Source organism: Haliaeetus albicilla, chromosome 4 (genome assembly GCF_947461875.1).
Source record: "Haliaeetus albicilla chromosome 4, bHalAlb1.1, whole genome shotgun sequence".
Lineage (NCBI taxonomy): Eukaryota > Metazoa > Chordata > Aves > Accipitriformes > Accipitridae > Haliaeetus > Haliaeetus albicilla.
The window spans coordinates 49651294-49663978 of NC_091486.1; the positions used below are offsets into that span (position 1 = coordinate 49651294).

Here is a 12685-nt window from a genome sequence, read left to right on the forward strand (position 1 = left end):
TTGATTTGACCACACACAAGCACAAATACTGTCTCCCTTTCCCCCCAAAATATTCAGCTCCCCTAGAAACAAACACACTAAGGTGAAAACTTAAACATTTTTTTATTTTTTAAAGAAAAATATTCCTCTTCAAACACAAAGCATGAACTAAAAACCTCTGAGGAACAGCTGCTCCTCCCTCGGAGGGCATTTAACTAAACTGTACAGTGTTAGAGCTCCCCAAACAAGTATTACACACATGACATACAGTATTTCTTTCACAGGAAATAAGGTTTAGGACTCAAAATTGTCCTCCTCGCCCTCTCTAGATACCTACTCCACCCAGAAGTACTCTGTGCCTTACTCCCACCACAGGACACAGCGATGATAACTTCTGGATGCAACGTATATTTTTAAAAAAGGAAAAAAAAAAAGTATTGGCCAAATTGGCCATTTCTAGCCTTCTAACAAATGTCTGTGAGAGAGATTAAGACCATAGTTATTTCCAGGAATGGTGCTTGGAAGAAAAAAAATATAGCAGCATCCACAGGCAACACAAGCCGTTGATTCCAGCTGCCCTGTTTTAAGGAACCCAGTCAGTTCAGCAGTGTTTTACGGATGTTCCCATCACCCAAGGAGGAGGAGTGGGAATAAAACATTCACAGGCCACATTGGTTGCTTGAGCAGACAGCCTAAAATTCAGTGAATCTAGCGTACGTATGCCAGCAATGAGGTTTTTTTCCACATTGCCACAGTAACCAATTTAATGCCTAATATTTTATGTAAAAAGATATGACGACCTTCAGAAATCAGCAGCTCGTTCTACCAATTCTCTCTATCCCATCAAATAGATATGTGCATAATATTTGTCACATGTGCATAATATTTGTCACATCTGCCAAACTACCCAGACTGCGGAACTGGAACCAGACTCTAGAATCCAAATTCTTCCTAATTCGGAACAGCAAAATCATTGAAAGTCTCTGTAAGGTCTCAGAACGTGCCTAACAAGCCCATATCCAAAGAAAAAGTACCTGGGTATCTTCAGGGGAAGGCAGGTAATGGAAAAGGTCCGGAAATGGAGCTCATTTATATCCCACCTGATCATTTAATTGTTGGTATTATTAAGTAACGCTCAAATCCTTATCAGACCATTTTGTAAAGAACTTCTCCATTCCATACACTCCAACAGCTTTTACAGTAGGAACAATATTAGAAAAATAAAATCTCACCCCTGAACAACACTGTATGAAGATTAACATCATCAGTCACAAAGATTTTTACAGGGGGACCAGATAATCTTTTGTTTCCTCCAAACCAGCTTCATATAGAAAACAGCAGCAAGATAGACACAGTATCTAAGAGCTAGATTAAGGCCAACAATATAAAGACAAACATGGGCTCAGATCTTTTGAAATGAAGAAACCCTCCAAATGTTTTTATACATATGCATGCACACGCACACACATACACACGTATACTCGTGTGTACTATTCAAGCGAAGGCTTCACAACCGTGAAAGCACCACTGGAGAGTGTTCTAGCACCAGAATGAAAAAGTTGGTTGTCTTCCCTCTTCAGCAATAAAATCCAAAGTCTTTATATTGCTTTGGACAAGGTCACCAAATACCCTTCCAAGAACAGTTTCAGCGAGCAGATTCAGAAGTGCAGTGTGACACGTTAAAGTGTTCCTGTTCTGAAATACGGACAAGAAGAGGTGTGTGGAGAGGCTGCAGCTCCTTGGTTGCTGGAAAGGAGGAGAAAATCTGTATTGCAATCTGGTAGAGACAGAGACCAACTTGGACTCCAGGTGAGCGCGATGGTAAAACTCAGCGCAGACTGGGAGGTGAAAGTGGAAAGTTTGCATACGTGAAGTCACAGTGCACATCTGTTGGCATAATAAAGACAAGCAAACCCACAGTATTCTCTGGCAGGCTTGTCTCTGCATAGGAGGCCCCCGGGTATGCTGGAAGTCAGGACAAGGATCCATGAATGGGATGTCACACACTGCACCAGGACACCATCAAACTCAAACAGCAGAGGTCTAAATAGAAGCTTGTAAGTTGGTCTGCTAGCATCTTGCCTATACACATGCTCAAGTGAGCCTGCTGAAGTCTATAAAAGGGACAAAAGTCTCTTAACAGCAAGGTTATGGGTCCAGTTTGGCTACAAGTAACAATTCATGCAAGTTACAAAAGAATTCATCATCAACCTGCAGCACATCTTTCTGCTGCAGGTCTCTATCCCGGACCTAGGCCCTCAGTATAGGAGGTGCTGGCTGTGCAGCCCTTTGCCAACACTCTAAAGATGCTGAGAGAAAGATGCAGAGTCACGAATGACATCTCCACAGTCTCTCAGATCAGGACGTGTGGGCAGGGGTCTGCTCTCTGCCTCTAAGATGCAGAGTAGGCGATGAGCAGGCCTCGCTAACAAGGGAGGATGGGGAGCAGTGGCTGGAAGTGGGCTGCCGAAACAATGCAGGAAGAAATGGAAGAGACAAAGAGAGACTTAATTTTTTTAGTGCTTGAATCACCAGCAGTAAAGTCCCATTTAATCTGTCATATAGCATGCTGATTAGGGCCTGCCTATCGCTCACTTGATGTACTAAGTGAGGCTGCGGTAGGAACTCAATTAAAACGTGCAAGAAAAAAAATGAAGTGAAAGGAAGGGTGATCATCACTCCAAGGCGTGAATTTCAGGTTCAGAGCAGAGAATTACCAGCAGAGATACACTTTGTTTCTGTGCACATGCAAGACTATAACAGAGGGAACAGCAGCAGAACTGAAAGGGAGGAAAAGACACAGTAAGTGTAACACTGTAAGTCAAGATGCAAACACAGGACAATGGGGTGAGGGAGAGGAAAGAGAAAAGAAGTTTGAGGTAAAGGAGCCCAAAGGAAGAGACAACAGAAAAAAAAAAATCTTGATAGTGTCAGTCCTGCTTCAGGAAATACATAGCTAATGTCAGTTGGCTCTCTTTTCACCAGGTCCCCTTGACACGTTGGTAAATTTTCTCTCTGCACTTGGGATTTAAGAATCAAAACATAAAGATCAATATTTTTTTTTCCCTAAAATGAACTACATGATTTTGAATATTCAGCACAATACTCTAAATGGCCCCTGAATTCAAAGCAATGCTAAAGATTCACCCAAAAGCAGAAGTGCCCAAATTATAAACTGATTTTGAAAATCTAGGGCTACTTCCTGTGGGTTAGAAAAGAAGAATCTCTCCAGAAGGCTGAACTGTCCAGAAGCAGGTTTGGCATTTCTCGCCAAGAGCACCTTGGCATTTACCTAAGTAAGAAATCTCTTAAATGGTTACTTAGCAAATCCCGGTATCAAATTGAGACGTCAGGTTTTTGGATAAATGTATACAATCACACAGCTCCTCACCTATCTTCTAATAGAATAGATTTGTGCGTCTTACAGCAAGAACAAGCTATGCCACTTGCTGCTTCACTGGAAACACCAGCAGTCAGAGTTGTGAGCTGAAGCCCTTTGACTGTGGCGCAAATCACAGAGGGATCCTTTCTTATTACAGAATTAACTGTAACAAAATTAATGCCTCCTGGGTAAAGCAAAGCACAGGCTTCCTCCTTCTAAAGCAAACCACAAGAGGATGTCTGTCTGGGGTTTGTGTATACCTACAGCAACAGTGCTGGCTGGAGGTATGTACAGACAGCAGTTTCTGAGAACCAGCATGACCAGAATGGCAGCTGGTGAAAGTGGCCTCAGGGCACAGCCCAGGTGGAAGCACACAGACATATAAGATGCAAGAATATGACAGAGCAGCCAAGGTCATCCATGTGCTTAGGCAAGCTTAAGGCAACTAAAGAAAATTCACTGATAATTTAGAGAAGAGTGCCAAAGGGAAGAGATAAGAGGAACCACTGGGCAAAGAGGCTGGGAATGCTGTTACAGTAGCCAAAGCCCAGCACCAGCTACTAAGCCATCCCTCTTCTCCAGCTCCTTTGTTCTAATTCTCTTCATTTTACCAGCACCACCAACACGAGGTTAATATGTCAGAAAGAAGAGCTGGGGATAGGTTCCTAAAAATGTAGCTTACACATTTTCAGGCTTGTGTCTCAGGTCAGTTCCTTTGAAAGAAAGCACATGGGCCATTTGACTGGCCTCTTGCTTTGAACTGGAGCTTTCGGGGAATTCTGCCTGCCACCTCCAGGGACAATCCTGTGATATCTTCTACCTGGAAGTGATGGCAGCAGCTACCTGGGTTCCTTGTCATGACAGTAGAGCATACAGTAGTTTTTTAAAGAACAGCATGCACCAATGGCATGGCCATTAGACATGAAGCCGTGGTTGAATTCTTCTTGTCTCCTCAGAAGCAGGTGGAACCAGAAAGAACGGGAGTGTTGGCACAAATCAGCGCAGGCTCCGGTAGACATAGGCTGATGTGAAGACAGCATTGAGAGTCAGACTCACGGCTAGCAGACCTCGGAGAGCGGAGTTACCAAAATGACCTTAGTAGGAGAGGACAACACAAAGGAAAAAAGGGAATAGTAGAAAGAGATATTAAGGAATTGATGAGATAAATAACAGTGAACATGCGTTGTGCTCTTTCTCTCTCTTTGCCCAGCATTTTCACCATAAGCAGAAATTGCTGAAAAACTTTTCCTATCAGGACAGATTCCACTGCTCTCTCTGGTTCTATTTACATATTCTATATATTCTCTCTATTCCTATTCTATATAATCATCTCATCGCTCTTCTCAACACCTGCATCTCCACCCCTTTCCTTCCGTCTCAGTTTAGCACTCTGTCAGTATTTGTCAAACAGTCCAAAGAATAGGAATAGCCTTATTAAGGTCTTAGAACAGCAGGCAGAAGATCCATTTTGCCACTACTTATTTATTTGATCTCAAGATCAGATCACTGCTACAGCACAGGAAAGATCTCAGTTACCCTCACAGAGATGCTCACACATACACAAAGCACTCGCATGCCTTGCGCCTACCTCTCCAGCCTGCCAAATCTTCCCCTTTGGTAGTTGTGTCCACCACACACGTAGATGAGTGTGATGAGTGATCCTCCTTTTTGATGGAATTATCACTGCAAATACTCCCTCCTTCCACAGCAGATCTCATATCTGCAAGGAGAAAAAGATGGCAAAATTCAGAAGGCACCGGTGGAAGCCAAAAGTAGCAGAAGTTACCAGACTAAAGCTAGACATGAGTAATGAATGGTTGCCTGGTAAAACCATGCAAGTATTGAGGACAGGAGCTGGAAACAAAAGGCAAATTTCACTGCTGTGCAGCAGAAGTTGCCTGCATGTTTGTCTCATACACTGTCCATATCAGCATCACCACATCCGTGGTTAAAGGAGTTATCCAAACAAGGGCGAAGGCAGTGGCAGTAGTATCCCTAGGACACCACTAAGTGAGAAAAGGACATGTGTTTTGGCAGACAAGAGGCTCTCCAGGCCAGTGGATTCTTAAGGGAGCTTTAATAGCCCACCAGACATCACCACCTGGGTTTTTCCTGAAGGTTCCCCATCTATTGTGTGGCCTAGATGACGTGCGGCTTTGCTTGCAAGCCAACTCCTTTCTACAAATGCATTTCCAGGAGTGCAGCAGGCTGCCAGCATACCATTCATTCCCCACTCACTGAGTTTCTTCTTTGGAAAGGAGGACAACTCGGTGGCAAAGATGTTGCTGTCTGAGTGAGTGTGCTCCTCTGAGCTAGTTGGGGTGAGCAGAGCCTCATTCTGAGATGGGAAAAGCAGCAGCTTCTGTCCTTTCAGGTTCAGGCGGGCAGGGCTGATGAGTGGCCGGCGGTACCGCAAGGAACCTGAGCTGGAAGTTACAGAGCCAGCCACTGATGGTGCTGGAGAGGGGATGCGGGAGGGAGCACAGCTGCCTGACAGCAGGGAGAAGTGCTCTGAAATTGAAACATCCCCAAAGAGAACATAATGAGATTATAATCCCAATACAATAGGCACAGTTTTCTTTAACAATTCTACAAGAAAAGGAAATTGGAATTGCAAATGTCCAACATATCTTGTACTAGAAGTCTTTATTCATTCCAGTTCCCCCACCGGAAAACATGGAGAAATTCCACATGCATTTTGGTACACTCAAGAATGACTTAGACTAGGGTTTATCAGGAGTCAGGTAAGCTTTTTCTCTGCTCAGTTGTATCCATTCAGGAGAGCCTGCATTACACATGCTGTTTTGCAGGTAACTTAACTGTTCTGGCATGTCCTTTAAAGGCTGTTGGAAAAGTTTATCAGGATGCGAGGAGGTCTGCACAATGGCATTAGCCCAGGCTGTGACTGCATTTCCCGCAGCAAACACTTAAGTAGCACAAACAGCCAAAGGATCCGTCTGGGGTCAGGAGGACAACAGACAGGTCACTGGAGAACACGGGACCAAAAGGGCAGAGCAGACAGGGTAGCCAAACTAGCAGTTCCTTGGGCTGGGGAAGGAAAGAGAAACAAAAGCGCTGCCCTAGGAACAGTTTGAAGTCTCCTAACAAAGCAATCTCAAGTCAGCTGTAGAGCAGGGAAGGGATCCTTGGTTCGTCTCACTGATTTCACTGTGAGCTCTTCCAGGGAAAAGGACATCCAACATATACAGCACCTTATTTTAATACAATCCCACTCTTAGTTGGAATTCTCTCTGCAGCATTTCTAACAGCAAAACTGATATTTTCACTGGATGTGAGCAGGTAGGAAAGAATTAAACTTGCATCATGTGTTTCAGCACACTCACTGCAAATCCTGCAAAGACATTTGCTCTGGAAGGCCTAGTGCATTACCTGATGTAGGAGATTCCTTGGACTGAGATGACTGTGATGCTGGTCGACTTCCGCTGAACAAGTAGCCAGAATCTAAAGAGCAAAAATGAAACAGTTTGAACCCAGCTGGCTCAGCTACTGGAAGCCTCTCCTTCAGAAATGTAACTGCATCATCTTGTTGTCAATCTCAGAAGGTGACGGGTGGTAAATGTAGGCAGGGAAAATGTCCCTGTTTTCCTGGGCAGGCTATGTGCCAGCGTCAGAATAACCCACTTTTCCCAGCTGCAGCAGAACAGATCTGTCCAGCAGGCTCCAAAACCAGCCTTGTGACTGTATCACAGCCTGGCTTGCCTCTACTTTAAAAGGAAGAAGGTGATGATATGGTTGTATCCTTTTCTCATGAAAAGAGCCTTTAGGGTAGATCATAGCGTGAGATGAATTCCCATCTAGCTGTCAGGCATGGTAGCCATAATAATGAGGCAGAAAAAAAACCCAACAAAAAAACCCAAACCAACGAAAAGTACTGAAGTCAGGAAAAAGAAGTGCTACAAATGAAATATCAAGACCTTAAATCGATTATTTTTCTTAGGTATTTGATTTACATCAAGGCAAACAGCTTTGGAAGCTGAAAACCTCGCTGTTTGCAAAAAATATTCGGCCCCAACAGCATGCTCTCTCCAGTCTGGCTTTGCACCTTAGCAAAAGAAAGCACAGACCTCACAAGGGTGGTTTAGCATGCAGGGGGAATCCCAGGCATTTGGTGCATTTGCACCTGCCCTTCCAGTGGCAGTTAGGTAACTGGGAAGGTGAAGGCTGTGCCAAAAGCTGCCATGCCGCTGAACGGTTTGCATGGCTGGTCTTTCTCTTGCTCTTAGTGGATCTGGCAAAACTGCTGGCAGCATGAACTAGAGAAATGTCAAATCAACTAAAAAATCCCCGCAAGACTGCTCTCTTTGCTGCAGTGTTATCCTAGAAACTGCCACATTTTGGTCTCTGACCTTCTGGTAATCAGTTAGTGACAGGGGAAAGCTTAATTTTCCTTGGATGGAGAACTGCAATAGCGTTTAGCTATTAGCATTTATTTGAAATGGCAAATAGCATTTGAACATTATCTGTTAGTTTCAAGCACAGAAAAACTGAGGGCTTACTGAGTTACTGGGAGACAGTCTTTCCTTAGGTCTATAAATCTTCCCTAGATTGCAGCGAGCCCTTAAAACCAAGAGGAAACAGGGTCTCTAAAGCAGCTTCAATAGTTGTGCTAATGCATATCAAATCCAGACTTAGGGAAGAGCCTGCCTTCAGCTCTGCTCCCTTCAGCTGTAGCAAGAAAAGCAAACTACACAAAGCAGCTACAAGGAAGGGAGCAATCACCCTTGCCAGATCAGTTATCCTAACGCTCCCAATCACTTCCAAAAGCTGCCCTTCTCCATTCCCATGTCTAACTGCTCCTTCTGTCTCTCTCCCACACAGAGCCTTGTAGCTTGTGCCATACTGCCACGAATGCCTGGAAAAGCCTCTGGATTTCAGTAAACCCATAGCAGGCAAGCACTCAGTGACTTTTGTTTCACCAAGACGGCAATGGCATGGTGCATAATTTCTTAATGTCAAAAAACTGATTACCAATGCTGGATGCTCCTCTGTGCCACAGGAGCAGCAATCCCTAAACAGGACTATAACATGTGGATACTTCGCAGTCCATTTTCTTCTGAAGCATTGTACCAGTCCACTGTCATTTCCACTGGCCCAGAAAGTTTCAGGCACACTTACCTGCTCTGGCCAAGGAGGGGATGGTACCCAGTGAGAGTGCCCTGTTGAGACGACCAGGAAGAGAGGAAGAAGAAGTTCTGCGTGGGGATCTGAAGAGCTGTTGGTTTGTCAGTTGGAGAATACTGGGTGGTGTTGGGACAAAGAGAGACGTGGCAGGCGAAGGGAAGCCAGTCCCAGTGCCGCTGGGAAAGAGAGTTATCGAATCCCCAGAAAGGTACCTGCAAATAACACACGACAGACATTTAGCAATGAGTACATTCCAGTAACTCACTCTCTCAGTTGTACTTCCTGCATGAACACTTTCTTTGTTATCAGGTTTGTACTAATTTTTCAGTGCAGGACTGAAAGATGCAGAATGCTTAAGAGTTTATGGGAATGTTCCTACACCTCTGAAACTGCGAAAGGAAGAACTGCTCAACCTTACTTAAATTATTGTGCACCAACCTGTCCCACAATACAGGGTGGAAAAAATGGTGGAACTGTTCAGGAACTCAAGTGCAAATAGACATAGTACCTTGGTTCTCTCCCTGAATGAGAAAATTACCTAGAGACCACCAGAATGGTTTACAAAGTCCAGATACACATAGGACCAACAATAGAGTACATTTTATGTTTGTTATGTGCACATGCAAACAACATGCTTAGAAGTGTCATAACTGTGGGAAGCAAGTAGTTATCTACTAGCTTTTTGTCTTTAGAAATCAGAATCAACATCTTACCTCTGATGCCAGTATAGAGAAAAGTATTTTTATGGGTACCTAGATAAAGACTTAGGCACAAAAGCTCTGTTTTAAAACTAACATTCAAACATCTTTAATACATTTGCCTTTATTATATTTCTGTGAGGTAATGAAGACTCACTAGCCTCACTTTACAGATGGGAAAGAGAAGCAAAAAGAAACTGAGTGACTTGCCGAGCATCACATAAAAATCCTGATAGAACAGAGATACAAACCTGGGTTTTCCAATCCTAAATTGAGGCCTAAACTGTTACATTTTCCTTTCTCTGCATATCATAATTAGCCACAAATATGTACTAGTGTAGCGATTCAGAGGCAACTGTGCTCCTGTAGCATACACTCCAGGAAGTGTCTTGCTTCTAGTGCATAAAAAGCAATCTCTTATTACAGTGCCTGGAAAAAATTTAAATTGCCAATAATAATGGCAATTGTATTTCTAGGTCTGTGAGTTGGTTTTCAATGGGTTCTTTCCAAGTCAAAGAGTGGAGCTGTAGAACAGCATGTCCAACTTGAGAACAGAAGGCGAGAGATAACAGACAAAACATACTAAGGGTACCTGTACCAGTTAGCTTGATTTTTAAGTACTACAGGCGTAACTGACTTCTGTTTCACTGCTAAAATAACTGTATGAGAGGACTTTGTATTTTAAACAGTTTTTGCAGCTAGTACTGCCACAGTATTTCACATGCAATCACTATATGCAAATAAACTATGCAATCAATTTCCAGTAATCCCATTTTATCACCTACCGTTGCAGTGGTTTAAAATTTAAAAGTCAACCTAGAACGAACAATCTGTCAAAAACTTACTCCTATTTTTACCGTCTTTCTATTCCTCCTTGCAATCATGTACTGATCTTAGTCTATGTGTACGGTTTAGTTGACTACACTGCATCAGAAATAAAGAGTCAGCTTTGGAGTCTCACTTGTGTCCTCATGCCACCAAAATGAGCATTCTAAGAAGGTTGCAATGTTGAAAGTATAGGAAATTTGTATTATTTTTAACAAGTGAATAAAATAGATGAAGGAAAGTCTAGAATATGAACAAGATCTCTCAAGGTTCTCCTGTAAGAGTTTTGTTTAGTTAGAAACAGGTAATACACTTGTCAAATAAGTCATGATGAAGTACTAACAAAGTATGAAGTGTATATATTTTAAAACTGAGATATCAGACTTTGCAGCATACAATCAAGCTGCAACATTTGGAGGTTTAATCTCACTTCTGATGAAAACAGAGACAGATGAGAGCAGCAACGTGGCTTTTCTTCTGTCAGAGGAAAGCCAATAATAAATCAGAGCGTGAAGGAATATACGTATCTCAGTCTTGCACTGTGAGATGATTTATGCGTGTGCCATTCTCTCTTGGAGATTAAAGAGGCAATGCAGCAATATTATGCAGTGCTAGCATGTCCAGAAGAAGGAGTTTAGAGTTAAGATTACAATTTAAAATATCTTGTAAAACTACTTATCTGCTAGTACGAGGCAGACATCAACAATCCCGACCAGCTTAATCAGGCTGAACAACCTCTGAGCCAACCAGCTTCCTGGTGCTTGCAAGCAGCACATGCCTTTAACAGCAGCAAGGAACTCGTCAGTCTTGCAGCAGAAACTGCCCAACCTCTTCAGGTTCCAGAGGACCTGGGAATGGTGTCATGCTTCGCAAATGTGCAGAGTCCTTTAGTGCACATACATACACACATTTGCCCCACCACACATACAGATGTAAATAGCAGATATAAATGTCCATCTCAGCTTTGTAAGAGAAAACAAATGGGAAAGGGAATTAAAAGTGCAGCTCAGGACTATGATATGAATCATAACAGAAAGAGCGATACCTACCACTCCCTGTGCCATGTCTGCGAAGGCCAACTCAGAGCATTGCCTGTGAACAACATAGCTCTTTTTTCCTAACTTTGCACCTTTTGTACTTTGGGCTAAAGGAACCAACTTTACACAGCTCCTTGCTGCAGTGGAAGACTACTTATCTGGCTTATTGGTTTTTGGTAGTTTTTCACTTAATGGGCTGGAAGATACTACAATCATTTATCACTCAGAACCATGATCTCTTGTAACTTTTTGAATCGGACTTCCATGGGCTCTGCTGCTTAACAGCCCCACTTCTCAACCTCACCAAGTTAGTGCAGTCAGATCCTCTGGGCACCTGATGAATCATTTGTCTTGCACGATCCAGAAAAGGAATTTTTCTGGGTAGCAAAGAGGAGCTGAAGAATTTTAAGCATAGCATATTAATGCCTTAGGATTGAGTGCCAATCAAAGAATGGCTTAAATATTGATCTGCTCTGAACAAAGTAAATTCCTGCAACATGTGCAAAAACCTGTTCCTTTTCTATGCGTTCTTCTCTTTAGTGTTTGCCACTGTCATGTCAAGAGGGCTAGATGCTGCTAAAAAGCAGGGGTGCTGCCACAGGAATGCACTTCATGCCTGAGAATGGTCAGCTGAACTAAAGCTTCTTTCAGAAGCAGATGAAAAAAGGTGAGATCAAGGGGATCATAAGGCAGGAAGCAGCCACATCACAGCCCTGGAATGGAGCAGTGCAGCTGTGTCTTTGCTCTCAGACTACTGCACTGCTCCAAGCCATTTGTGCATGTGATAACAGTTGTTCTGGTAACAGTGAAAAAGTAACCAAAAAAGGAAGAAGAAGGGAGGGAAAAAAAGTAAAAAAAAAAAAAAAAAAAAAAAAAAAGAAAAAAGAAAAGGCTCTGGAGTCAGACAGTTTGTGGAAATAGTCAGGGCCCGGAAGCCGTTTATTTCAGAACGTGGTATTGTGAACATCAAAAATTGGGTACCTTAATTAGTGTTTACAATGATCACAGCATTACTAGACAGTTGGGCACAACTCTGCTACACAGATACTTCAAAAATAAATAAGTAGCTTAAAGAAGAGTATTACATGGTACGGGACTGTACACTGTCCTGAAGAAACACCTCCTGCCAGCAGAGCCTCCCCTCCTCTGTCCCAATACCTCCCTCTTATCCAAAGACAACACCGTATATGTGTGCCTTTTTAATTCACATTTTAAACAGAGATGCTGCATCACCCCTGGGATAGAGAGAGACATGGGAGAGCATGGGTCAGGTCAGACTACAGGGCTGTAGATGGACCCACTCCTACTATCAGATAATTCAGTACATGAAGTAAGAAGGTTAGATGCAGTCACCGTCAGGCAGCTTACTGTATGTGCCTAGGTTCACCTGCCTGGAGGCAGCCAGGGAACCACGTATCAGTCATGGGACAAAACGTTTCCTCCAGACTTAAGATCCCATCATAATTTACCTATGAGTTATCCATGTACAACTGCACCATTTTCTCCAGGCAGCATGGAGACTGCAGCAGCAGCTCACTATTGCCTTACTGCTGGCAAGTTTCTGTGAGCTGACATACAGTCACTCGTCTGGTCTGCTGCATCACATCAGTCAGTGCCATAAC

The 12685-nt window shown here is 43.2% G+C and overlaps 1 protein-coding gene across 5 annotated transcripts in view; it reads right to left on the reverse strand.

Moving 5' to 3' along the window:
• Positions 1–83: 83 nt before the first annotated feature.
• TMEM201 (transmembrane protein 201) overlaps positions 84–12685 on the reverse strand; it is a 32169-nt gene continuing 19567 nt past the window's right edge. For 4 of the 5 annotated variants that reach the window (XM_069782574.1, XM_069782571.1, XM_069782572.1 and 1 more), the window contains exons 7-11: positions 8498–8715; positions 6752–6823; positions 5582–5872; positions 4950–5081; positions 84–4455 (exon numbers count right to left, since the gene is read on the reverse strand). In XM_069782574.1, coding sequence (XP_069638675.1) covers positions 4358–4455; positions 4950–5081; positions 5582–5872; positions 6752–6823; positions 8498–8715 — 811 coding nt within the window. In that variant the 3' untranslated portion in view covers positions 84–4357. The remainder of the gene's footprint in view (positions 4456–4949; positions 5082–5581; positions 5873–6751; positions 6824–8497; positions 8716–12685) is intronic. The other variant, XM_069782573.1, reaches the window with a different exon arrangement.